The sequence below is a fragment of the Astyanax mexicanus genome, chromosome 2 (genome assembly GCF_023375975.1).
Source record: "Astyanax mexicanus isolate ESR-SI-001 chromosome 2, AstMex3_surface, whole genome shotgun sequence".
NCBI classification, from domain to species: domain Eukaryota; kingdom Metazoa; phylum Chordata; class Actinopteri; order Characiformes; family Acestrorhamphidae; genus Astyanax; species Astyanax mexicanus.
In genome coordinates, this window is record NC_064409.1 from 1761012 (window position 1) to 1787109 (window position 26098).

General features: G+C 36.9%; 2 protein-coding genes across 3 annotated transcripts; one reads left to right on the forward strand and one right to left on the reverse strand.

Annotated features, from left to right (window-relative positions):
* Window positions 1–761: 761 nt before the first annotated feature.
* On the reverse strand, window positions 762–12787 carry psmc2 (proteasome 26S subunit, ATPase 2). The gene is made up of 12 exons (XM_022671737.2): window positions 12620–12787; window positions 11335–11372; window positions 11117–11198; window positions 10721–10820; window positions 9426–9557; window positions 9257–9329; window positions 7977–8072; window positions 6179–6343; window positions 5507–5594; window positions 4379–4581; window positions 2262–2358; window positions 762–1061 (listed from the first exon to the last, which is right to left on the reverse strand). The coding sequence occupies exons 1-12, from the start codon at window positions 12687–12689 to the stop codon at window positions 904–906; spliced, it is 1302 nt and encodes a 433-aa protein (XP_022527458.2). The 5' UTR covers window positions 12690–12787; the 3' UTR covers window positions 762–903.
* Window positions 12788–13550: 763 nt separating this feature from the next.
* prdm4 (PR domain containing 4) lies at window positions 13551–26098 on the forward strand. Of its 2 annotated transcripts, XM_022671731.2 has the most exons (12): window positions 13551–13625; window positions 14475–14523; window positions 15061–15176; window positions 15291–15479; window positions 17215–17973; window positions 18651–18800; window positions 19464–19582; window positions 20575–20660; window positions 20789–20916; window positions 22033–22458; window positions 23354–23522; window positions 24795–26098. In XM_022671731.2, exons 3-12 carry the CDS (start codon window positions 15062–15064, stop codon window positions 25141–25143), a joined length of 2490 nt encoding a protein of 829 aa, XP_022527452.2. In that variant the 5' UTR covers window positions 13551–13625; window positions 14475–14523; window position 15061; the 3' UTR covers window positions 25144–26098. The 2 variants fall into 2 exon arrangements, with proteins under 2 accessions (XP_022527452.2, XP_049330957.1); XM_049475000.1 differs by lacking the exon at window positions 14475–14523 and having other exon boundaries at window positions 13582–13625.

Consider the following 26098-nt stretch of genomic DNA (forward strand, 5'->3'; position numbering starts at 1 on the left):
AGAAAATATATATTTAAAAAAAAGCTTAGGATCACAGTATAAACCAATAGGGAGTGGGAATGGTATATGTTTATAATTCTCTACATCCAATCACAATCAGATTCACTCTATCTGGATGGAGAGATTTATCTGGATAGGGGTTTTATTTTATTGAACGATGAGAAGCCGGAATGAAAACCAGCTGAAATTAAATAGGAGTAACAAGACTGTTTTTTATTACTATTAAAAATAAGACCTGAATTTATAGTCTAATTGAAATTGAAGAGTCTCTGCAAGGCAAACTAACAGAGGGAGTAATCAGCTACTTGCGCAGTAAATACAGTAATAAAGGGTCAGTTGTAAATGGAAAAAATATATAAAAATCACCATTTAAAATTGTATACAGTTCAAAACTAAAATTAATCCTGGTTTGGGTTTCCTACATCTTTAAAAAAGACTGTTGGAAACTGGAGATAAAAAATACTGCTACAGGAAGACGTCTGGCTGACCCACATGGAAACAGCAGCTTTAGCCTTTAGCTCTTTAGATTAACATGATTAATAAGGACTGAGTCTCAGTTTCAGCAGAACTGATGAGAAGAATTAGAATTAGAGTTAATCTGACAGGAGAAGAAGAACTGCAGTAATAAAGATATCACAGATAAGATGATAAAATAATAATAATAAAAAAAATATATATATAAAATAGATAAAATATATATAATAATATGGCTTTCAGAAGCAGAGAGTTTATAAAAGAAGAAGATGCTTACAAACGAGACGTACATTTTTATGTTTATTAATTACTGAGAACACTGAAGAAAACATTAAACTGTGATTAACTGTTAATACGCTGCTTAGATCTTTAGCAAAGGAGCTGAAAAAGGACAAATAAGGAAGAGTAAGGCGTGGAGGGGAGATCTCTCTAGTTGTAGGTCATGTATCGCGGCGTGGCGCTGAACTTGGCGTAGGATTTGATGACCTTGTTCACGGCCTCCAGGAAGTCTTTCTCTGTGGCGATTTTCCTTCGAGCTCTGATGGCGAACATGCCCGCCTCCGTGCACACACTCCTGATCTCAGCTCCTATAGGACGACATTACCAAACACACACACACACACACACACACAGGGTTAATTCTAGAACGAGGGCTGGGCGATATTGTATAGATAAATAAAAATCTCAAGCGATTCTCCCTCCATTGCAATTCTGACCTGTGTTTGTTTGTTTTTTTAGTTCTTAAATAATTGAAAAAGAGCTAAAAGATTAATTTTACATTTTGCAAAAAGAGAAATGAGAGCAGCTCCTTACAGCCTTACTAGAAGCTTACTTTTGAGTTAAAGAACAGTACAAAATATGAAAATCAGCGACAGATATGTGTGTTTTTACAGGTTTCTTTAACCCTTAAAAGCTAGGCATTTTTATCAATTTTGTGCCTGATATTACACAAACATATATCTTGAGGATTTCTATTCAAAATAATAATAATGATAATAAATAGAAATTATAAAATGTTTTCATACTGTAAATAACTTATTTTACTGCAGAAAAAGGGGTTTGTATCACCTTCCCCTGTAGCCCAAATTAGGAAAGAACACTAAAAGTACATTTTCAATGTAATAAACTTTGTTTTAATACAAATTAAATATACTCTATTTTCATAAAATTTATTTTATATGCTTTAAACTAAACATTGTGTTAGTAAAAAATATATATTTTTTTCCAGTGTCATTAAGGTGTACACAATATGTGCATCAAGACGCAAAATACTAAATTTCAAAATACTTCAAGTGTATTAAAATAATGTTAAAAAAACAGAAGTTCACAGAAGATATTCGAAAAAAGCACTCAAAAGCACAACCTAATGCTTTTATGTTGTATTTAAATAGAGCGTAAATCAAAATATACTTACATTGCTATAAGTTGCTGCAAAACTGTGCATTTAGTATTTACTAAGTATGTACTAATTTTAATGTTAAAAGTATTTATAATACTTAAACAAAATATATACTTAAATACAATTTTCTTTTACAAGGAAACGTTCTATACTTATAAAGATGTACAACTCTCCATTCTCTCATTAAAGAAAAAAACAGCAGTAAAACAATAATTTGATTAATCTAAATATGTATTTATGAACTGCCCAGCTCTAGGTAGAACCCAGAAGAGACTGAACTGATAACTAACTGAAATTTGTCAGATATGAGATCATATATTAAAGGCTTGGTTGAGGATTTTGCATTATTAAAGAAACTTTTTATTAAAGTAATTTATATAAAAGGTACCTGTGCTGTTGGGACAGAGCCGAGCCAGCAGCTCAAACCGGATATCTCTCTCCACACTCATAGACCGAGCGTGGATTTTAAAGATATGAGTTCTTCCCTGAAAGCAGAAGCAGAGAAACAGTGGATTAGGGTAATTGTGGGTAATTTGTGCACAGTGCTGCATTCACTTTCAGTTCTTCATTTAGTGATTTCCTATTTCCTACTTCCTATTGTGATATTCCTATCCTTCACACAAACTGTTCTCCCTCCTGCCTTCGGGAAGAAGGTACCGCAGCATCCGGTCCAGCACGACCAGATTCTGCAACAGCTTCTACCCCCAAGCCATCAGACTCCTCAACTGCAGAGACTGAACTGATGGTTTTTCTGTACATGCACACACACTCTTACCCCACTTACCCCAGAAAATGGAAAGCACTAAAAACCCTACTACCTCACTGGACTCTATTGCACACTGTGTAATAGAGTAATTACTACCTCACTGGTCTTTTTTGCACACTGCATAATTTGCACACTGTCTTGTTATTTATTATTCTTTGTCTGTATTGTGTTATATTGTCTGTCTGCACTTTTGTACTGTTGTACTATTGTTCTGTCTACACTGTGTTTATGTGCACCATGGTCCCTGGAGGAACGTTGTTTCGTTTCACTGTGTACTCTGTATATAGCTGAAATGACAATAAAAACCACTTTGACACTTGTTTTACATGAAATCATGATTCTTCATCAGTAGATGGCAGCAAAACATCATAATCTGACTGCTCCAGCTTACTCTGTCCATTTTTACAATACCACCTTAAAAAAATTATATAACGGCTGTCTTCAAAGGGCCAGAGGTAACTTATAAATTTAACAAAATGTACCGGTAATAGAAAATAAATGTAACTAGCCCCTAATGTTAAATAACGTTGAATGTATTATTTATCCAGGTACCACTTTAAAATAAGACTACCTTTATAAAGGGTTTATAAATGGTTTACAATTAGTTTATTAATAGTTACTAATTAGGTTGTAAATGCCACCACTAACTATTTATTAGTCATTTATAAACAACAGGTCATTGTTGTGCTTTCTATGTATGTGTCATAACTGATTATTAATGATTTGTAAGGCATTTACAACCTAATTAGTAACCATTAATAAACTAATTGTAAACCATGTATGAAACATTTATAAAGGTAGTCTTTTTTTAAAGTGGAAACCTTACCCAATTAAAACATTACAGTTGCATGGGAAATATATATATGTTTGTTTGTTGCTCTGTTTTAACATAAATCCTTTTAAATTGTCATGTTATGAAATCCACAAACTCCAATCTATCAAGGATCAAACTATTCAAGTGAATAAAAAAAAAACATCATCAAACACAAGTTATAATATTAACTTTAATCAAAACATTTGATATACTGAAAAGTTTAAATTAATACAAAATGAAAAATTGTAAGCTGCTAAGAACATGTGTTCATGTGACAAAAAATTGACTTGCATCAAACTAATGAGTTGCTTTGATTATAATTTGGCTGGTCACGATAAGATTTTTTTTGTGGACGATATATTGTCCCAGAAATGATTGCGATATACGATATTTTTCTAAATTTAAGACTATTAAATGCCACAGATATGATGATAACAGAATATCATAAAAAGCATGCATACACTTTAAGTACAACAAAATTTAAATAAATTATTTATTATAATTAGTTTTATAATTCATCTAGTTTAGTCCACACTGAGTGTATGGACTCACAGCATGACTGGCTTAAATACTCTTCACTGTTATATATGTGAACAAACATACAAATAAACACAATAGACCATATCACAATGATCAAAACTTATAGAGGTCATGTTCATTTATTGTACGATAAATCGATATTGCAATTATTGTGACAAGCCTAATTACAATAAACACATCAATGACTACACTGCCGTGTAGTGGAGGTAAGCTGTAACTGCAGGTAACACAATCAACGTGCATTGTGGGAAATGTAGTTTTTAGTCAAAGCACGCTTCTGTCCTATTTATTTTTAGACAATTAGACCATATTTGGCCAGCGGGTGTCTTATTTCTAAAAAAAAAAACACTAAAATAAATAAAATAAATAAATAAAAATCCCTCACCTCCAGGTCCGGCAGACTGAACTCAATCTTTCGGTCCAGACGGCCGGGTCTCATCAGAGCCGGGTCAAGAGTGTCGGGTCTGTTTGTGGCCATCAGAACCTTGATGTTTCCTCTTGGATCAAATCCATCCAGCTGGTTAATCAGCTCCAGCATGGTCCTCTGCACCTCGTTATCTCCTCCAGCTCCATCATCAAAACGAGCACCTGTTCAAAACACCAGAGCAGGACCATTAGATTTGTGATTTACAGGCGTATCTCAAAAATTAGAATATCATTGAAAAGTAATTTAGTTGAAAATGAGAAACTCATATTATATATAGCTGTGTTACACACAGAGTGATCTATTTTAAGTGTTTATTTATTTTATTGTTGATGATTATTAAGCTTACAGCCAATGGAAACCCAAAAGCCATAAAAAAAAAATAGATTATATAAGATCAATTGGTACTTTTAGTACAGTGGCACAGTGTGGGCAGTGTGCCAAGTCCTGCTGGAAAATGAAATCCGCATCTCCATAAAAGTTGTTATCAGCAGAGGGAAGCTGTAAGATATGAAGTGCTGTAAGATTTTGTGGGAAAACAAAACTGCACTGACTTTAGACTTGATAATAAAACACAGTGGATCAACACCAGCAGATGACAGACATGTCTCTCCAAACCATCACTGATCATCAGTACATTTTACATTTCATTTAAAGTAAATCAAAGGATCAGAGTCTGGAGGAAGAGTGGAGAGACACACAGTCCAAACTGCTTGAGGTCTAGTGTGAAGTTTCCACCAATCAGTGATGGTTTGTAGAGAGACATGTCTGTCATTTGCTGGTGTTGATCCACTGTGTTTTATTATCAAGTCCAAAGTTGCAGATTTCATTTTCCAGCAGGATTTGGCACACTACCCGATAAATCAACAATAAAAGAAATGAATGCTTAAAATAGATCACTCTGTGTGTAATACATCAATATATCACTTTTACATTTTCAAATGAATTACTGAATTACTTAGCAGTCTTTGTGTTACATGTCAACAATTCTGAATTCCTGTGATCATTATCACCGTAATTGTGAAATGCTATGTAGCTTAATGTGCAAATGATCTCATGCTATAAAAGGACCTCAGTAGGAAACAGTACCTCCAATAGCATCAATTTCATCAAAGAAGATGAGGCAAGCCTTCTTAGTCCTAGCCATCTCAAACAGTTCTCGAACCATCCGGGCACCCTACAGAGAGAAAAACGTATTCAACAGTAATTACTATTGTACTTTCACTCCTGTAGTTGGTTCCTATGGTCTGGTTTGGTTTTTCTTCACGCAGGCACAATCCTAAACGCATCAAAATGTCACCTCTGATTGGATAGAGCTGTATGGCGCAGAAGCAAAAAAGAAAAAACAGCAAGAAGGTCCTCTGTTCCAGACCAGTACGTATATCTGTGCAGCATGTATGTAAAGCTGCTTTAACACTGAACGCTGATAATTTGCAGCTGCGCTTTTAAAAACTGTGTTTTTAATGAAATACGCTGTACAGATAAGTAATGCAGTGAACGCTAAACAGCATGTGAACAGCTTGGCATGGAGCACAGCATTTGTTCAAAGCTATGGTAAATATCTGGGTCATAAATCAGGTTAAATTGCACCTGAACAGCTATTTATAACAAACCACACCAAGAGTACAACTAAACCAGAGTCTGTTTTAATCGGACCAAACTGTGCCAGTGTGCAAACTGTTCCATATGTTCAATCAGAAACATCTTGTCTTAACTTTTAAACAGGTTTTTTCCAGCTAAAGGCTATTTAAAAAAACTCACCTCTCCCACATACTTCTGTACCAGCTCAGAGCCGATGACTCTGATGAAGCAAGCATCGGTCCGGTTGGCCACAGCCCGAGCACACAGGGTCTTTCCTGTTCCTGGGGGTCCGAACAGCAGAACTCCTTTAGGAGGCTCAATACCCAGGTTCACAAAGCGCTCCGGCTGCAGGTACAGACAGAATTATTACATTACATTACATTTGGCAGACGCTTTTGTCCAAAGCGACTTACAATAGTCAAGTACAATGTAAAATAAGTTTAAAGGAAAAACATCTTTGGATAGGGATAAAAGGAGGACAAAGGGGAATAATAGGATAGAGGAGTGAAGGAGGGGAAGAAGGAAATGAGGTTAGAAGTAGTTAGTGTGTTAGAGGTGTTAGGAGAGTAAGTGCTCTTTGAAGAGCTCTGTCTTCAGGAGTTTATTAAAGATAGTGAGAGATTCTCCTGATCTGGTAGTAGAAGGTAGTTAGTTAGAGGTGTTAGGAGAGTAAGTGCTCTTTGAAGAGCTCTGTCTTCAGGAGTTTCTTAATGATAGTGAGAGATTCTCCTAATCTGGTAGTAGAAGGTAGTTAGTTAGAGGTGTTAGGAGAGTAAGTGCTCTTTGAAGAGCTCTGTCTTCAGGAGTTTCTTAATGATAGTGAGAGATTCTCCTGATCTGGTAGTAGAAGGTAGTTAGTTAGAGGTGTTAGGAGAGTAAGTGCTCTTTGAAGAGCTCTGTCTTCAGGAGTTTCTTAATGATAGTGAGAGATTCTCCTAATCTGGTAGTAGAAGGTAGTTAGTTAGAGGTGTTAGGAGAGTAAGTGCTCTTTGAAGAGCTCTGTCTTCAGGAGTTTATTAAAGATAGTGAGAGATTCTCCTGATCTGGTAGTGGAAGGTAGTTAGTTAGAGGTGTTAGGAGAGTAAGTGCTCTTTGAAGAGCTCTGCCTTCAGGAGTTTATTAAAGATAGTGAGAGATTCTCCTGATCTGGTAGTAGAAGGTAGTTAGTTAGAGGTGTTAGGAGAGTAAGTGCTCTTTGAAGAGCTCTGTCTTCAGGAGTTTCTTAATGATAGTGAGAGATTCTCCTAATCTGGTAGTAGAAGGTAGTTAGTTAGAGGTGTTAGGAGAGTAAGTGCTCTTTGAAGAGCTCAGTCTTCAGGAGTTTCTTAAAGATAGTGAGAGATTCTCCTGATCTGGTAGTGGAAGGTAGTTTGTTCCACCATTGGGGAACTCTGTATGAGAACAGTCTGGATTGCTTTGTGTGAGTGTTTGGCAAAGCGAGGCGACATTCACTGGAGGAGCGCAGCGGCCGGGAGGTAGCGTAAGCCTTCAGGAGCGAGTGCAGGTAGGAAGGAGCTGTTCTGTATCACCTTGTAGGCGATTGTAAGAGCTTTGAATTTGATGCGAGCATCAACTGGTAGCCAATGGAGCTCAATGAGCAGCGGAGTGACATGTGCCCGTTTTGGTTGGTTGAAGACCAGACGTGCTGCTGCGTTCTGGATCATCTGGAGTGGTTTTACTACGCAGGCCGGGAGGCCAGTTAGCAGGGCATTGCAGTAGTCGAGGCGTGAGATGACGACCGCTTGCACCAGGATTTGGGTGGCCTGTTGCGTCAGGAACGGTCTAATTTTTTGGATGTTATAGAGCGCAAAGCGGCAGGACCGAGCAACTGAGGCCACATGGTGCGTGAAGGAGAGTTGGTCATCAACCAGAACACCCAGGTTCCTAGCAACCTTTGTCGGTGTTATAAAGCTCAGAGGGGAACTAGATGATTTTAATCATGTGTGACATTTAGGAGAACTCAGAATGTATGACTTACATGCAGCAGAGGAGTCTCAACTACTTCTCTGAGCTTCTCAATCTGCTCTTTGCAGCCGCCCACATCACTGTAGGTTACATCAGGCTTCTCCTCCACCTAGTTAACAAGAAAAAAATAGGATTATTTGAGAATATTACCAAGCTGAATCAGATTTTTTGCTTAATGTGGGTCAAATCTTTTTGTTTTGTTTTTTCATGGCTGTGTGAACGTGCCGAATCCGATTGTTTCAAATCAGATTTGAGTCACTTTCATATGTAGTCCCAAATCAGATACATATCCGATCCATGGACATGCGACATGACTGTGAACGGTCAAATCGGTTTAATATCTGACTCAGTCGGCGACTGGGAGTCAGGAGCAGCAGCTACATACAGCCAATGAGATCACAGAAAGAGAACCACGGTTCCAAAAAACACCAGAGCCGTTTATAGAGAGAGTCTGAACACATTCTGTCCTCCTGTTATATCAGTAAATAACTTCAACTCACAAGTGAGCGAGCCCTCTATAAAGGGGTGAATGAATATAAAAGCCAAAAAGTTTAAATTAAAAATAATAATGAATTTACTTATTCTGAGTATTTCTTTAATTTTAGAAAGTAGAAGAAAGTATTTTACTAAAGAAGCTAAAAAAAAAAGCGTGCCTGTATATTTTAGTTTATCTACAGAAAACAGGTTTTACACTGTAAAGCACTGTAAAGCATTACTGCTACTGTGAGCTGATTGGTTGGTGAGCTGATCTTGAAGGCTAAAGGTAGAGCATGTTTAATTATGAAAATAATAATAAAAAAAAAGTATGTGTGGAGGACATAAGTACATATTTCAGTATAAAACTGATTAGACATTTATAAAATCTGATTTTACTCAGTTGCTTTATATGAACTTATTCATGTTAGACTCACTTTAAGTGCGTATTCTCCACTATAGAGATTCTCTGCATGGCATCACTAGTTCTCTCGTGTGTTTAGTTCTGGTGTTCTCGTGATTAACGTGTTTCTGGAGAGCTGTGAGGTGAGTCGGCGATTTCCCACAGCGAAGAAATCGTGTAAATTGCGACCCTGCGTCATGTAGTGTTAACCTGGCTTAAACCGTCAAGATAGCCAAATCTGATCTGTGCAAAAAATCGGATTTGAGCAACGTGGCTTGTAATGTGAACATAAACTCAGAAAACTGGTTCAGTTTACTTTCCACCTCACATTATTCAAAAACCAAAAACTTAAATCTAACATTTACATAGTGCACATTTATCTCTGCATGCTTTATACTGGGGTAATTTCTCCGCACCTGCATCATGGTCACTGTGGGATCAATTTTGGGTGGGAGGGGAATGTGGATCTGGTACTTGTTTCTGTCGACACTAGAAGGCAAGCAAACAATGCAAGAACATTAAAGTCGAATCCAGACTTTCTAAAAAATGACTCTTGATCCCTCAGTCTTGCTCTCTTCTGCTTACCCAACTCTCATTCCTTCCTCGATGTCAGTGGGAGCAACCTGATCACTCAGGTCCACCACAAACTTTGCGAACTGCTTCACATTAATGATGTACTTTGGGTCCTCAGAGTCAGCATTGATGATCTTGGTACATCTAAAAAGTTGAGATTACATCATTAAAAATGTAAAAAAAAAAATCTTTTATCTCATATAAATCTTAATTTTGATCTCATTTTACTATTTTTTATATACATTCACAGCTAAGGGTAGGGTGATTCTTGTTAGGTTTGGTTTAAGGGTTAGGGTAAAGTGTAAAGAGTATTAGATTTTAAATAAAAAAATTATAAGAATTAATAAATTATTGTATATTTTCAATGTTTTATGGCCATTTTCTTTAAAACAGGCATAAACCAATCGTTAGTAATATGTCTCGTCTCTGTAATGAAGAAGGAGGATTACCTCCAAATTCTGCAGGAAAACTTAAAACCATCAGCCCGAAGGTTGGGTCTTGGGCGCAGTTGGGTGTTCCAACAAGACAATGACCCAAAACACACATCAAAAGTGGTAAAGGAATGGCTAAACCAGGCTAGAATTAAGGTTTTAGAATGGCCTTCCCAAAGTCCTGACTTAAACCCCATTGAGAACATGTGGACAGTGCTAAAGAAACGGGTTCATGCAAGAAAACCATCACATTTAGCTGAACTGCACCAATTCTGTCAAGAAGAGTGGTCAAACATTCGACCTGAAGCTTGCCAGGAGCTTGTGGATGGCTACCAAAAGTGCCTAGTTGCCGTGAAAATGGCCAAGGGACATGTAACCAAATACTAATGTTGCTGTATGTATATTTTTGACCCAGCAGATTTGGTGACATTTTCAGCAGACCCATAATAAATTTATGAAAGAACCAAATTTTATGACTGTTTTTTGTGACAAACATGTATGTGTTCCGATCACTCTATCACAGAAAAATAAGAGTTGTAGAACTTATTGAAAACTCAAGACAGCCATAACATTATGTTTTTTTACAAGTGTATGTAAACTTTTGACCACAACTGTAGCTAGCCAAATTTCCCATTCCACCTTAAATGGTGCAAAACAGAACAGAAACTGCTTAATTTAAGGTGGAATGGAAAAATAAATAAAAATAAAATAAAAGCTAATTTCAGCTCCATATCACAGAGGAATTAAGGAATGGATTCTAATAATTAATTGCTGCATCATCTGCTCCCTTTCTGAAGAGATACAATAAACCCTAAAGTTAACGATTATTGACTACATATTGTTAAAAATAATTTTAATGCATTTTCTTTGCAATACCTGGCAACCTGTAGGGGCTGCTCACTCTGCAGGGTCTGTTTGTCTGCAGCCAAGTCCCATAATGCAGGAGGGGCCAGCCCTGTGTCTGACTCTTTAATGCCTACACACACAGTAAAGGACATTTAAGAAGTTTAAAACATTAAAACAAAATGTTACCAGTACCTCTTTAACAGTCCACATGAGTTAAAACAATTATAATTATTTTATCTTAATAAAACAAGTCTTTTAGATGTTTAAAGCAGCCAAACTGCCAATGTATATCTATTTCCTGTGTTTTATGTTAGTTCTGTACAGTTGGTAATGGATCTAAGCACTTTCAGTCAAACATGTTGGGTTAATTGTTGTGATATCACCTTTCCTTATATATCTCTACAAGCTCAATCATAATACACATACCTGTGAGTTCATTTATCTTCTTGAGGAGCTGCTGAATATCATCTTCCACTTGTTTAATCTGACGAGAATAGGTGCTCTGACCCTGTGAAATTATACAAGTTTTGAAAATATGGTCACAGATCCATTTCAGTGCTTAACAATAGAATATAGACAATATAATTCAGAGTATGGCTGAATATTGTATTATATTAGCTAGATATCAGACATATCCAACTTACATAAGTTTTCAGAAGAGCAATATCACCTTCATCCAAAGCTGTAAAAACACAAAGCAAAAAATAAAATCATAATCATTTTTAATAGTACAATAAGGCAATTTTAGACAAAACTTTAACACAACGGAATCTAAACATCAAGCTTTAAAATGACTTTCTCCTTGCAAATCTCCATGCACAACATTGCTGTTCAGTGTACTTCTGATGGTGGAAACTGGAGCTGTGCTGAGCTGGGAAATGGTAAATGTGGGTCATATCTGACCTGTGTGTGTAAACATGATACATGTTTACATACAAAAGCTTCTACTTTATAAAGTAAAAAAAAAAGACAATAAAAATAATAATTTGTGCTAAATAAACCCTCAGCCATACATGAATTAACATAGAAAATAAATATGGGCCGTTTTTTACTCTTTTTGTGCATTACAGGGATAGTGATACAAAATGGTAAAAATGAATGCAGAGCTTTCAAACCTCAAATAATGCAATGAAAAGTTCATATTGATAAAGTTTTAATAGTTATAAAGCAATATTTGGTGGAATAACCCTGTTTTTTTAATCGCAGTTTTTTTTTCATGCATGTTGACATCATGTTCTCCACCAGTCTTACACACTGCTTTTGGATAACTTTATGTTGCTTTACTCCTGGTGCAAAAATTCAAGCAGTTCAGTAAGGTTTGATGGCTTGTTATCATCCATCTTTCTCTTGATTATCTCATCAATTTTAGGTACTCTTATTTCTTTTTTCCAAAGCTTTATTATAGAAACCCTCAGCTATAACTGTTACATTAATTAGCATAGAAAATTAATGCTGGTCGTTTTTGACCCATGTTGTGCATTAGAGGGGTAGTGATACAAAACTGGCGTTTATTCAAAAGGTAAGACATGAAAAAATTAAATAAAATAAGGATGTACTATAAAAAATACCTTGAATAGTGAATGATTAAATGAGTTTATTGCTAAAATATAGTAAATTGACTTTGAATAGTTGACGTTTAGCTCGTTAGCTAGTAGCTTAAAACCTTAATCAGCGCTGGTAAAGCTGCAGTAAGCCTTCAGAGTTACCTGAACTGTTATTAATGGACAGTTTTTCATATTTAGCTCTTTATCTCCTTTTCTAAGCAGGTTAATCTGTATATAAACCCATAAACTCTAGATTTATCTGTGTTTAGCAAAGAGAGAGAGCAGCACAGTAGCTAGGCTAGGCTAGCAGGCAGATCCGCAGCACCGCTGGGATGAATTTACAGTAAATATATTTACACACAGCAAATCATTAATTAGAATTTACCCCGAATCGGCCCGTCGTCCTTCTCCTCCTCCTTCACTTTGCGCTGCTCGGTTCCTAAATAATCAGGCATGTTTTATAGATTATAGATTATAGGCTTTATTCCTCAGGACTGATCAGAACGCAGCGCTGCCGAGATTACACAGCAGGTTTTAGCTAGTACTGTTAGCCTAGCCTAGCTACCTTCCGGTGACTCGGTTACCCAAAGCTTCAAAATTAAAGTCCCTTATTATAAACAGCTGCATTTCAGACACGGAATTTATTTAGCCTATAAGGTGACATTATGTTAAAAAAATAACGCGTGGAAGCAAGCTAATTAAGGCGTGGGAGTGAGATCCTAATGCATGGGAACGAGTTAACGTTAATTGAATTTTAGCTACAATTGCATGACCACGACTTATTAAAGCATGGGAACGAGAACCTAATGCGTAGGAATGTGATAATTAGGTTGTGGAAAGAGATCCTAAAGCGTGGGAGCGAGATATCAAAAGGCGTGGCTATGACTTATTAAGGTGTGGGGACCAGTTAATTAAATCGTAGGCATTAAAGCCTGTGTTGGATGTTCAATGATTTGTCTGATTCTCCGCCCAGTGATTACATTTCTGTAAAGCTGCTTAGCGATATCAATTGCAAAAAAAAATTAAAATGAATTAAATAAATGAAATTTAAGACAATTACATATATATATCAAATAATAATAATAATAATAATAAATAAATAAGGCTGTGATAATTCTTGATTTATTTTTCATAAATGCATATTCTACAACTAACAGCCTAACAAGAGGGTGATCGAAGTGATAAGACGTGATAATAAATCGTTTTCTTTTTGTTTTGCTATGTACACTTTTGTAACGTTTAATCAAATAATTTCAGTAGTAGGGAGGGAAACTGATATCCAATGAAAAGCGCTTTGAGGCTCTTATTTTGAAATACCGTCCCTCTGTGAGCCATGTTATTGTTTTCCTCTGTATTTTCTGTTAGCAGAGAGGCTAACTTCAGATTGGATTGTGAGTATTTTCACCTGTATTAATTGTTGATACAGATATTTCTGGGTTGTTTCAGTGTGCTGCTGTTTGTGAAGTGGTGGAGTAAACACTGCAGTGTGACTATCAGGCGTTAGTTTCCTTTATATATAGTTAGAATAGCTAACAAACTGCTTAACCAGAGCATTAGCTGGTCAGCTAGGGTTAGCATGCCTTAAAACATTTAATTCAAATTTAGCTGGAGTTAAGTTAATGTTTTAAAGTGCAGATTGTTCGTATTATTAATGTGCACTAATATACATTTATAGGTAACGTTATAGCTTGGAGAAATGTTTACTTTACTCTAAACTAGCTAAGTTATAGTATAGCTAGTTAGCTTATACAGCTCTGGATAAAATGAAGAGATCACTTCAGTTTCTGAATCAGTTTCTCTGATTTTGCTATTTATAGGTTTATGTTTGAGTAAAATGAACATTCAGAGTTCAGAAATCAATATTTGGTGGAAGAACCCTGGTTGGTTTTTAATCACAGTTTTTTCATGCATCTTGGCATCATGTTCTCCTCCACCAGTCTTACACACTGCTTTTGGATAACTTTATGCTGCTTTACTCCTGGTGCAAAAATTCAAGCAGTTCAGTTTGGTTTGATGGCTTGTGATCATCCATCTTTCTCTTGATAATAATCATAGAGAAGAGAGATTTTTATGTGTAAACTAGTTGTAACATATGTCTAGACTGAATGACTGTTAATCTGTAGATCTGATATTATTACTTTAATTAAAATTATTTAAGGCTTATGAAATGGTTAAACAACATTACACAGATCTGCTATTATCTATGTTTTTTGAAGATTAATCTTACCGTTACTTTTCAGTTTCAAAAATGTATCCCTTGCAGTGCCACAACTGAAAGGAGTCTTTCAGGTAATCTCATAATTTACATTTTCATTCAACACATTCTGACATAATTTAAGCAGTAATACACTAGAGGGAGTGCTATAACGTGTAATATTGACATTACTGTGGTGCCAGTATTACACATTATAGCACGAACCTCGAGTGATTTATTACGATTATACAAGTCACGTTATCACTGTTTATTGAAAGATTTAAAAGAGTTAAAGAGGAGGAGAAAACAGTATGTGATTGGTAATAAAAACGCCGCTAGTTAAAATAGTTCCATTGCTGCTCTGTTTGTAGCTGCGCTGTTTGGCTTGTAAGCGCTGCATTGTTGCTACGTTAACTGTATGTGGCAGAGTAATACATGAAAAGCTTAGGTTACAGTGCATTAACAGCTGATAATGGCACTCATAGAACTACTCTCAGCCAATCAAATTGCAGGGTTGAAACTAACTGTGGTATAATTTCTAGTATTTTTTTTTTTTTATGTGCAAACACTGCGTAACTGCATAGTTGAAAATAACTCATGCTTTATTGAATCTTGCTCCGTTTTTGGCACAGGATGAATGACATGAACCTTAGCCCTGTGGGCATGGACCAACTCAGTGTACCATCTGTCAGTGCCAGTCATCTAGGCCTTCCTACCTCACCTACTCACAACCCCATTGCCACTCCAGGTTAGAGCTTAGTATATTTTCTAAGTTTTCCTCTTTAATATTCTTATTTTATTGTGTTGTGTGTTCTAATGTGTTCTCTCTAAATGTCTTTCTAATCTACTGATCCTGTCGTAGGCATGCCAGTTGCCATACCAAGCTTGGGTCCATCTCTCGGACCACTGCCCTCTGCCCTGTCCCTCATGCTACCCATGGGTCCATTAGGAGACAGAGGAGTGATGTGTGGCCTTCCAGAGAGGAACTATACACTACCGCCTCCCCCGTATCCACACCTCGAGAGCAGCTATTTTCGACACATCCTTCCAGGTACAATACTTGTTACGTCCTTAACCTTCATGCTGATCTTATTTAACCCTTTCAGATCTAAATTACCTTTTGTAATGAAAAAATAATGTAAAAATGCTGTTTTTCTGTCTGTAATGCACAGAAAAAACTTTTAATATGATACTATACAATCTGTATAGCAAATAAATCAGATTTAACTAAATTTGTATTTCAATTGCATTGGAAGCCTGTTTGTAATATTTTATATTTCATATTGACCTTTTTATTTAATTAATCATCCCTAAAAAGTAAAAACTTTACAGATCCCTAGTAATAAAGTGCTTAAATTAGCAGTTAACATTAAAATCTGCATCCTGATCTAGATCTCAGTTAGATCTAGTGTCAGTAAAGTCTGCAGCTAACATAGCTAACATTAGCTTGTAGCTAAATGTTTCACCGTTACTTGTTTTTTATTGAGGTAAGAAATCTGTCAACCTGGCAGAAGTAGCTTAACTACTTGTTCAGGATGAAAGTAGCCAGCTCAGCTTCTGTCTTGTAGTCCTTCTGGGTTCGAAGTATACTCCATCTGTCGAATCACTGCTAATATTTACTCTAGTTTTATTTTAATGTTGGTCCTTGAGCTTTTTGGATGAATCCTGAGGCTTCTCAGGGTGTGTAGCAGCTAAGATTAGCTTACTAGCTTCAATGGCTGCTTCCATGGCTGTAGCTCAGATGTTGCGTTTTTTAACCTGACATCCACTAGGGGTGGGCAGTATGCCACTAAAATAATATCATGAAATTTCATGGTATTTTCACGATAACAATACTCTTTGTGATATGAAAAAACACTGAATTGAAAAAATCTATTTCAGGAATACACTACTGCAACAAAATGAATATAAAATGTTATTATAAGATATGATATGGCACACCCCTAACTGAGATATAAAAAATAAGCAAGAATTTTATCAGGTTCGTAACAGAACTCAATGATCCAGAATATCATAAAACTGATAATACTAATAATGCACTCCACATATCTCCATATATCCGGGATTAAAGTAAAATAAATGATACTGGACAGATATAATCTGTTTCCAGTAGATATATAATGGGAAATGAGAACAGTGTGAATTTTTCTTTTGCTAAAAACAGTAAAAAAGTAGAACCCTGATGTGATAATTAGGGGTGGGTGATATGGCACCATATTTTAAGGTATAGTATTGTTCCTAATATTCAAAAATGTTGGCGATATAATTGTTTATAAATTGTTTTTTAAATATAATTAACGTACTGCACAGTTTATAGTAATAAAATACGGCTCTGCTGACAACAGTTTACAGTAGTGTTTCCTTATCTGATGGCAAATCCTGATAATTTTTTCATTTACTACTGCGAATATCAGGGTTCGTACGGTCATGAAAAACCTGGAAAAGTCATAGAAAATCTATTTTGAACTACGAATACATCAGTTCAAAGTTAATTCAAAGGTAATTTAACACTTCACAATGGAGCTCTCAGAATCTGACACACATTTTATTATTAAAGATTGTGGGTCAGATTCGTTTAGACCGACTATAATACATTTTGATTATAGTTTTAGTTGATTTTTGTTTTTTTATTGTCCATCATATGCTCCTGAAAATTGGCCTTGAAGGCCTAGAATTGTCATGAAAAAATCATGGAAATTTATTGGGTAAAAAATGTATGTACCCTTGAATATAATCCTGAATTCTCCTTTAATGACTGATTATGGTTTATCGTTTTGGTTTTCCAGGAATTCTGTCGTATCTGGCAGATCGTCCTCCACCACAGTACATTCACCCCAGCAGCCTTAACATGGATGGGACTCTTTCTGTACCTAATAATAATCCCTCTGGCCTGGACCCTTACAGCGGCCAGGTCGGGCCTTTGGAGCAAGCGATGGTGTCTATAGACTCGCGGCAGGTTGGGGGCCAGGCTGATCTCCACCAGGGAGGAGGTCACGAAGTACAGCTGGACACCACTGGACTCTCTATGGAGTCACGGGTCAACAGCCCCATGTCTCCTGACGGGATGGGAGAGGAGCTGGGCAGCATCGACGGTGTGGTGGTGGCGGAGACCCAGCAGCAGTTAGGGGCCCGGACTCAGACCCACGAGGGCCTGGGTGGAGTGGACGCGTCGGGGGGAGTCATGCCTCTGCACGGCTCTGAGCTGGAGCTGCCGGTCGTGATGGAACAGGAGCATATGAGCGGACGGGTGGGGAACGGCTCGGCTGCGTCCGGAGGTCCGGGGACTCTGAGTGAAGCTTTGCACTCTAGTGGAGAGCTGAACTCGGGGGTGGTTAGCGTGGTGCTCACCGGAGCCATGGCTCAGCAGACTCAGCTGGATTCACTGCACGGAGCTTCAGGCATGGTGCTGGAGCCCGTGAATGTGTCCCCCATCACTGCGGAGGTTTCTCTGGGGCCTGATAACAGTTTGGTGCTGGTTAATTCAACCCTACAACTGGAGGACTCAACTTCTAATAAGGAGAACATAGCTACTGTGTTTACTATCTGTAAGTCCTTTAAAATTAAAAGTCTTATTCCATCGTTTTTCATTCATTTAAAAATGTCTAGTTGTGGTCTCTAATATGAATAAATGAATGCCATGTGAGCTGTTTTGTTTTGTAAAAAAATATATATATATATTCTCCGGTGATCCGGAATAACACTGCTTTAGTCCTGTGGAGGAGTGGGTTTTTTGAATTTTGGGATTTCGGCTCTTGCTTGTGAATATTCATACATGCAAACATATCACCTCTGATTGGGTAACAGCACTGTGAGGCAGTGAGACGAACAACAGTTAGAATCATTTTAAAATAAAGACATTTTTACACTTTTACACACAGTCTTTGCTATGTCATAAGTTACTTTACAACATGTGTAATAATGCCCTGCTAAGTGCAGTTCAGCCACTGACCTAGTCTTATAGAGTCTCTCAGAGTAAAACGCCAAATCCACCGGAGATCCTATTTAAACCTATAGTAACTGTTTTTACACTTACCTATCTCAATAGTACTTGGCTGGTGGTGTTTTTCCTCCATAGACTAATTCTAACCATTTGTTTCTTAGCTCTGAATTACTGGGTAAAGTATATAAACACTGATGTGTTATTTGCACAAATAACACAGGAGCTTTTGGTTTGCATACGTTTCATATTTTCTTATCATATCTAATTCTGTTTTTTGAACAGGGTGCACTTTATGTGAGAGATCTTACAGCTCAGACTGTCCTGAGCATGGACCCGTCACCTTTATCCCAGACACGCCCATTCAGAGCAGGGCCCGCCTTTCTTTACCCCGCCCGCTGTGCCTTCGAGTATCTGTGGCTGATGAGCCCAGTGGTGAGTACAGATGAGGGATGGGATACTGCAGTTAGATGCTCTCATGTTTTAAATGTTAAAAAAGTTGAAAGTCGATTAATTTTAGTGTTTTAAAGACCTTTTAAATAATGTTTTAGTCTTGTTTTTATTGCACTACATGTATGAAAACACCAGGTATTCCTTTGTAGCCCTGAAGAAACCCTGAATAAAACAAAAGGGATGCCCCTCATCCGATTATATGATCAGAAATTAGGGGTTGATCATGTAATTTTCAAAGGATCAGAATAGGGTAGAAAGATCTGAATCACTGATTTATCAAAAATGCGTAAAAATAAATATCAGAGTTGTAGAATTACGCTACTTAGGCATTATTTTAACAGATTAACAGGGAATATTCATCAGCTCACATTTTTAAACTATAACATATTTTAAACTCTAATTTTTAAAATGCACGTTTGCAGTTTTTCGTGGCGAGGCTTTTCTCTCTGATATTTGATTTTATATACACTTTTATTAGTATATACGGCTAATTAGTACTAAAAATTGTATGGTTTAACATCATTGTTTTAGTATGAATAATTAATCAAAAATAAAACTTGTTTTTTTTATTTTTTTTACTTCATATTGGATCAGGACTTTGCATCATTTTCTTGCTACCCTTTTCTCCTTATATATCATTCCCAGGTGTCTTTGCACGAGAGACCATCCCTACCAGGACTTGCTTTGGACCAATGGTTGGGCAGCACTGTAGCAGTGTGGAACTCACAGACTGGTCTGATAAGGACACGCCTCAGCTGTGGAAGGTTATTGTTCATCCTCATCCTTTAACCTAAAGCCCAAATTATACTTCTGCTTCACACCTGCAATGCACACCTCTCCAAAAATGTAACCACACGTCACACAACGCGGACAGCAACAGCTGTGATTGGTCTACGGAGCTACCCAAACATTTTCCCGTCTTCACGATTTAATAGAGCTGGGCGATTAATCGATTTTGTCGATTAATTCGAATTTACAGTTAAGGACGATGTGTTTTTATGAAAATCGATTTTCTCTGAGTTTTAATATTCACCACCGACGCTCCCCTGATCTTAGCCCCGCCCCTCTCTCCCGCGTGCAGCCCCGCCCCTCTCTCCCTTCCTAAAGAAAACTTAGGAATGCTAAAAAAAAAAAATAATAATAATAAATAAAAAATTAAAAATTAAAAACTGCTCTTATAATAACATTTAACAACACGGCAAAAAACTGATTTATGTAATAAATAAAAATATTATTTACGTAAAAATAAAGTTATTTTGAGACGTGACTGCCTATTTAAAAAGCAACAGAAATTGTTCATTTGTTGGAGTTCAATTGTAGCATTTCTGACATATTTAGAGTGTTTTTTACTCACTTTTTTCTCTTTCACAATGTTAATCCTTTACAGCTTTAAAAACATGTATTATGCAAATTAGTCGACGACGTCATTTAGCGACTTTTAGGAGATTTTAGTAGGGGAAAAAATCGATTTAAATTGAAAATCAAATTTTTTTTTTTTTTGGGCCATATCGCCCAGCTCTACGATTTAAACTGCAGAGTTGCAGATGCACGAATGCAGAGGTATAACCATGCTTGGCTGCATAGGGTGCTCAGGTTTCGCCATAGGCAACACTTTGACTCAACACAGACTTCCAAACCAGCTTTAAGACTCTAACACTAGTAAATGAGTAGAAATGTTCCCCCATGTCTTACAACGGACGCACACTATTATTGTATATTAAAGGTAAAATCAGATTTTCCTGCTTCTGACTCTCAGATGTTCCACAATGACCTCCTGGAGTTTTGTATATTAACAACAGATGAACACGAATGCAACTGGATGATGTTTGTGAGAAAAGCAAGGTAACTCTTCTTAATCTTACAGATTATAATTCCAATGACTGAGTGACAGTTTTCAGTATATTTGAACAGTATCTTTGACTCAGTGTCTCATTTAATACATAAAAAAATGTTTTTTTTTGTGTTTGCAGGAGCTCAGAGGAGCAGAATCTGGTGGCATATATTGATAATGGGAAGCTTTATTTCTGCACCTCCAGAGAGATTCTCCCAGAGCAGGAGCTGCTGTTCTATTACAGCAGAGATTACAGTCGACAGCTCGGTAAGAGTTCAGCACAACTCATGAGGGAATTGATTTCTAGCAAAAAAAGAAAAGTAGGTTATATGAGGATTCATTGGGAGTAATACTATAGAGTGTGGGAACTCTCAGGCTATTTAACCCACAGTAACTTTTTTGTTTTTTTTGTCCCTGTGCCCTTTGATAAAATAGGGCTATAGGTACCATATTTTTTAGACTATATGTCGCACTTAAAATTCTTTAATCTTCCCAAAAAATGTCTGTGTGTTTACCAAGTGAAAACAAGCTATGTGGAATGAACCACATAGTTGATGGTGCTCTGGGTTATTGGGGTTCCTCAGTCTAGTACTATCGGGTGGCGTTTACGTCCAGCTAGGGCTGTGTTTAGCAGCTAATGCTAATGCTGCTGCACCCAGCAGACTCACCCTTAGACGAAATATTGAAAATCTGTGCTGTAAATTAATGGAAGCACATTTTCAGGAGAGAAATCTGTTTAGATTAACATATAGCGCTCGTTTGAGAAAATATTTTAATACGAATTACAATTACAATCTAATTGAAACACGTTGTCCATCAGAACCAGCCAATGAAAAAGTGTACAAGCTAATGAAACATTAGCTTAGCCCTGCCCACTGAACTGGGGAAAAAAACAGCATTATTTATTCTTCTCATCATTTTTATTTTACTGTTTAAAGATGGTTTGTAACATCAACATTAAATATAAGATGTACATGTTAAGCACAGGCTTCCAATACAAATGACCTATTTAAATAACTTTTATACAACTCTGGAAAAAAATAAGACACCACTTAAAAATGATGAGTTTCTTTGAAACTTCTGGAATATAATCAAGAGGAAGATGGATGATCACAAACCATCAAACCACCAAACTGAACTGCTTGAATTTTTACACCAGGAGTAAAGCAGCATAAAGTTATCCAAAAGCAGTGTGTAAGACTGGTGGAGGAGAACATGATGCCAAGATGCATGAAAAAAACTGTGATTAAAAAACAGGGTTATTCCACTAAAAATTGATTTTTGAACTTGATTTCTGAAATGCTCTAAATGACCATATTTTATTTGGGATTTGGGAGAAATGTTGATGAATAGTGACGTGTACTATTACTCTTAATCCCTCAGGTGTTCCCCAGGTGCCAGAGGGTCAGATTTGTCACTGTGGAAAAGAATGTGCCTCCTTCTCCGAGCTGAAATCTCACCTCAGCAGCCACGCCCGCAGTCAGAGCCCCGCCCACGAGGACCCAAACCGCACTGTCCACAGCCAGACTCACTCTCAGGAGAAGCTCTCCAGTGAAGCCCCCAGCCCCACCTCCTCCCCGTCCTGGCAGTGCCACTCCCACAGTGATGGGCAGGCCAGCAGCAACGGGCACCGCCACGGCAGAGAGAGGAAGTTCAAGTGCACCATGTGTTCACGAGCGTTCACCACGTCCACCAAGCTGAACGTGCACTTTATGGGACACATGGGGGTGAGACCACACAAATGCAGCTACTGCAGCAAGGCGTTCAGTGACCCGAGCAACCTGAGGATGCACCTGAGAATCCACACAGGTATTTCACACTTCTATACAAAAATTTGTCAGGTAATAAGGAGCAGTAAAGTCACTCCACTGAAGTAAAGCTTTATAAGGGTTCATATAAGAGTTTTCAGTGAAGTTGTTCCAGCACTAAGGCTGGGTGCAGAAGCATTAGCAGTAGCCGCTAAGCGCAACGCTAGCTCTTTCGCCCCTTTCAGGAGGAAGTATATTAGACTGTAGTATGCATTATTACGTGTTAAAACAAACAAGCTACATGGGACAAACCGTTAGCTGATAGCGCCCTGGGTTACAGAACACTCAGGGTTCCTCAGTCTGTGATTAGCAGCTAATGCTAATGCTGCTGCACCAAGCCTTAGTGCTGGAGAAACTTTACTGCAAATTCTTAGACAAAATATGGGAATTTTAAGCTTACTGTAAATAAATAAAAGCGCTTTACTCACACAAATAATTTTTTTCGGAGATTAATCTGTGTAGATTAACATCCAGCGCTCGTTTAAAGTAATTTAAGTTCTGTTTACTTAGGCCCTTCCACATTATAAGGAAAACATGGTGACACCATGTATTACCTGCTATGGTTTCAAAACTACTTAAAGTATAAAAGTAAAAGTAATGTAAGGGTCCTATACGTTTTTCTTCTTTTATTGAACAATGAGAAGGCATAATAAAAACAAGCGTATATAGTAAACAATAGTATAGTATGAAATATAATATGAAATAGTGAATAGTAATAAGGCTGTTTTTATTCAGATGTAAGGAGCAGAAAGTTCAGATAATTGTGTGAAAATGTCAAATAATTACTGCAGTAAAGTATAGATAACCTACATTTCTATTTAAGTAACATAATCAAGTATTTGTATTTTATTACTTTACCCCTCTGGTATTTAACTCTTTCTTTTTCTGTCCTGAAGGTCAGAAGAATTTCAGGTGCACTGTGTGTGGGAAGTCTTTCACTCAGAAAGCTCATGTGGAGTCTCATATGGTAATTCACACGGGTGGCAAGAATATCAAGTGTGATCACTGTGACAAGACCTTCAACAGGAAACAGGACCTTAAGCAGCACATGTATTCACATTCACTGTAAGTATATTCAGCTGTTCTCTCTGTATATTGAAATATTGCACACTTGCACACATGCAATGGCTGCATGTTTAATTAATGCCATGTTATAATTGACTTCACATTTCTCCTTTTATATACCACTTTTCAGGGTCTGAATTATACAATGACAGTTGGGGGCAGTGTTTTGTCTGCTTGTGTTTGTTCTAGTGATGTAACAATACATCAATCTGTATCTATCAATGCATCGATCCAAACTGTAAGCGACCCAGTGAATCGATTTGATGCAAAAATATGGATGCATGCGTTTTTTTACACGCAGTTAAACATTATTTGCACGATTCCTTTCTGTGCTGGTTGTAGACGCCAAGAATCGTATCGTGACGTATTTTGAGGTATTGAACATGACTTTATTGTTGACTAAAATAATCAATATAATATTGTGTCATAATAAATCTTGTGATTTTATATTATTTTATAATGTTTCCCTTCCACTTTAAAAGGCAGATTTTTATTTGAATGGTCTTTTCCACCTTAAAAGCTGAAGACGTTAATTTCAAATCACCTAAAAACTCATCTTCAGCCAGCAGCATTTAAGGTGGTATAGTAAATTGGCAGCATTTAAGGTGGAATTGCAAATTCGAACATCTATCATGTGAGTGATTTACTGAAGGTAATAAAGTGTATTTAAGAAAATATACAGATAAATAGCAGCTGCTTGCACATAGTGCTGTGGCTTGTGCTACTGTAATAAAGACACATGCAATGTGACCAATAATATGAGTAAAGCAGCAAGACGAGAGGAAAAATAATGGTATATTCACAAATACAGTGCAATTCTAGTGATAGTGGCATAGTGTAGTCCATGCAGATAAATCACTCATTTTACACCATTAACAACAAGCTCGAAGTTGCTTCAGACTTTGTTGGCAATGACATTTAAAACGAGACAGTGATAACTTTAAAAGTGAACATATTGATTGATTAAAAACACTGTTTATTATACACACAGTACCTTCAGATAGTTTATTTTAAATGTCAGGGTCTTTAGAAATTCTACTAATAAAGTGTGGAGCTACTTTGAGCTTGTTGTTAATGGTGTAAAATAAGTGTTTGTTTTTTTTTTGCATGGGTAACTCTATCTATGCCTCTATCGATAGCATTATATGCGTGTTGGGAGAATTGGCTAAAAGTGCTGTATTTGGGAATGCTGAAGGAGAACAGAGATGAGCTGTTGGATCTATCCTTTAATTTTCCTCTCATCACTTGTCTGCTGTCGTTTTTTTACTACAGAGACCGCCAGATCACCTGCCCGAAGTGCGACAAGCAGTTCCTCAAGACCGATCACCTGAAGAAGCACCTGAACTCCCATGACGGGAAACGGGACTTCATCTGTGAGAAATGCAACAAGGGCTTTCTTACAAAATACCACCTCACGCGCCACCTTAAAATCTGCAAGGGCCCGAAGACTGGCAGAGGACTTTCCCACGAGGAGGAAGGAGAGGAGGATGAGGAGGATGAAGAGGAGGAGGCGGAGGAGGAGGAGGAAGAGGAGGAAGAAGAAAGAAGTACCAGGGGACCAGATGATCAGGAACACTGTGGCATTGGAATGGCGAGTTACTCCGCTGACAAGACCCTGTAACCTTTTACTGTGATTCACCTTGTGTCTTATATTTATTTATTTAACCCTTTTTCTTTCTGTTTCATCTTTGATTTCATGATGTTGCCAAAATTCATGTTACTGGTGTGTGATGATACTCATCCTACTTCGAATTGTAAAGTTTCAGAAAGATAAAATCTTCTTTGCCACAAATTAAGCTAAAAGAAAACAATGTATGATGATAATAATGGTAATAAATAGTTAACCCATAAGAGCCCATTGTGATATATATGTGTCACAGACCCTTTAAAATCTGCTTAAAATTCCTTACATAACTCTTTCTGTCACTCATGTTAAAGTATCTAAGGAGAGCTTTAGGGATAGTGCTGGAGATAAAACTAAAATAACTCCTTTTTAAAAAAGTGTATTTTAGCTTCTACAGCTCTTTTCCAACCATTTAACCATTCAAATGCTAGATAGCTACCAATTAAATGTTTTAGCTATGTTCTATACACCTAATTCTGACCTGATTTTTTTAGAACAAACTGTTAAACACAGTTTAGAAAATAAGTGTGGCATTTATGTTACATTAGGACTTCAACCTTAAAATATTATGCTTATAAAATATTAATATTGTGCTTCATCACAATAAGAAAACATGAATGAGCTGCTCTCTAAATTAATCTGATTCAGTTTTGAATTTGGCATCAATATTCCGAAGTAGGTCTGGGCTCTTATGGGTTAAAATCAACACATTATGATACTCAAATAAGTATAAATAGTCTGAAGTTCTGGGAACCAATGAACATACTGCCTGCTTATCATACTAATGTTGTTTTACTTTATATATTGAGTACTAAAAGATGAATTCACCAAGTACCTCTGTACTACTTTGCCTTGGTTGTTATTTATTTGTTGCATTATTTTCTGTCAGACGAGGCGTGTTATAGAATTATGTAATTTATTTTATAAATAAAATCAATTCTATAACTCATGG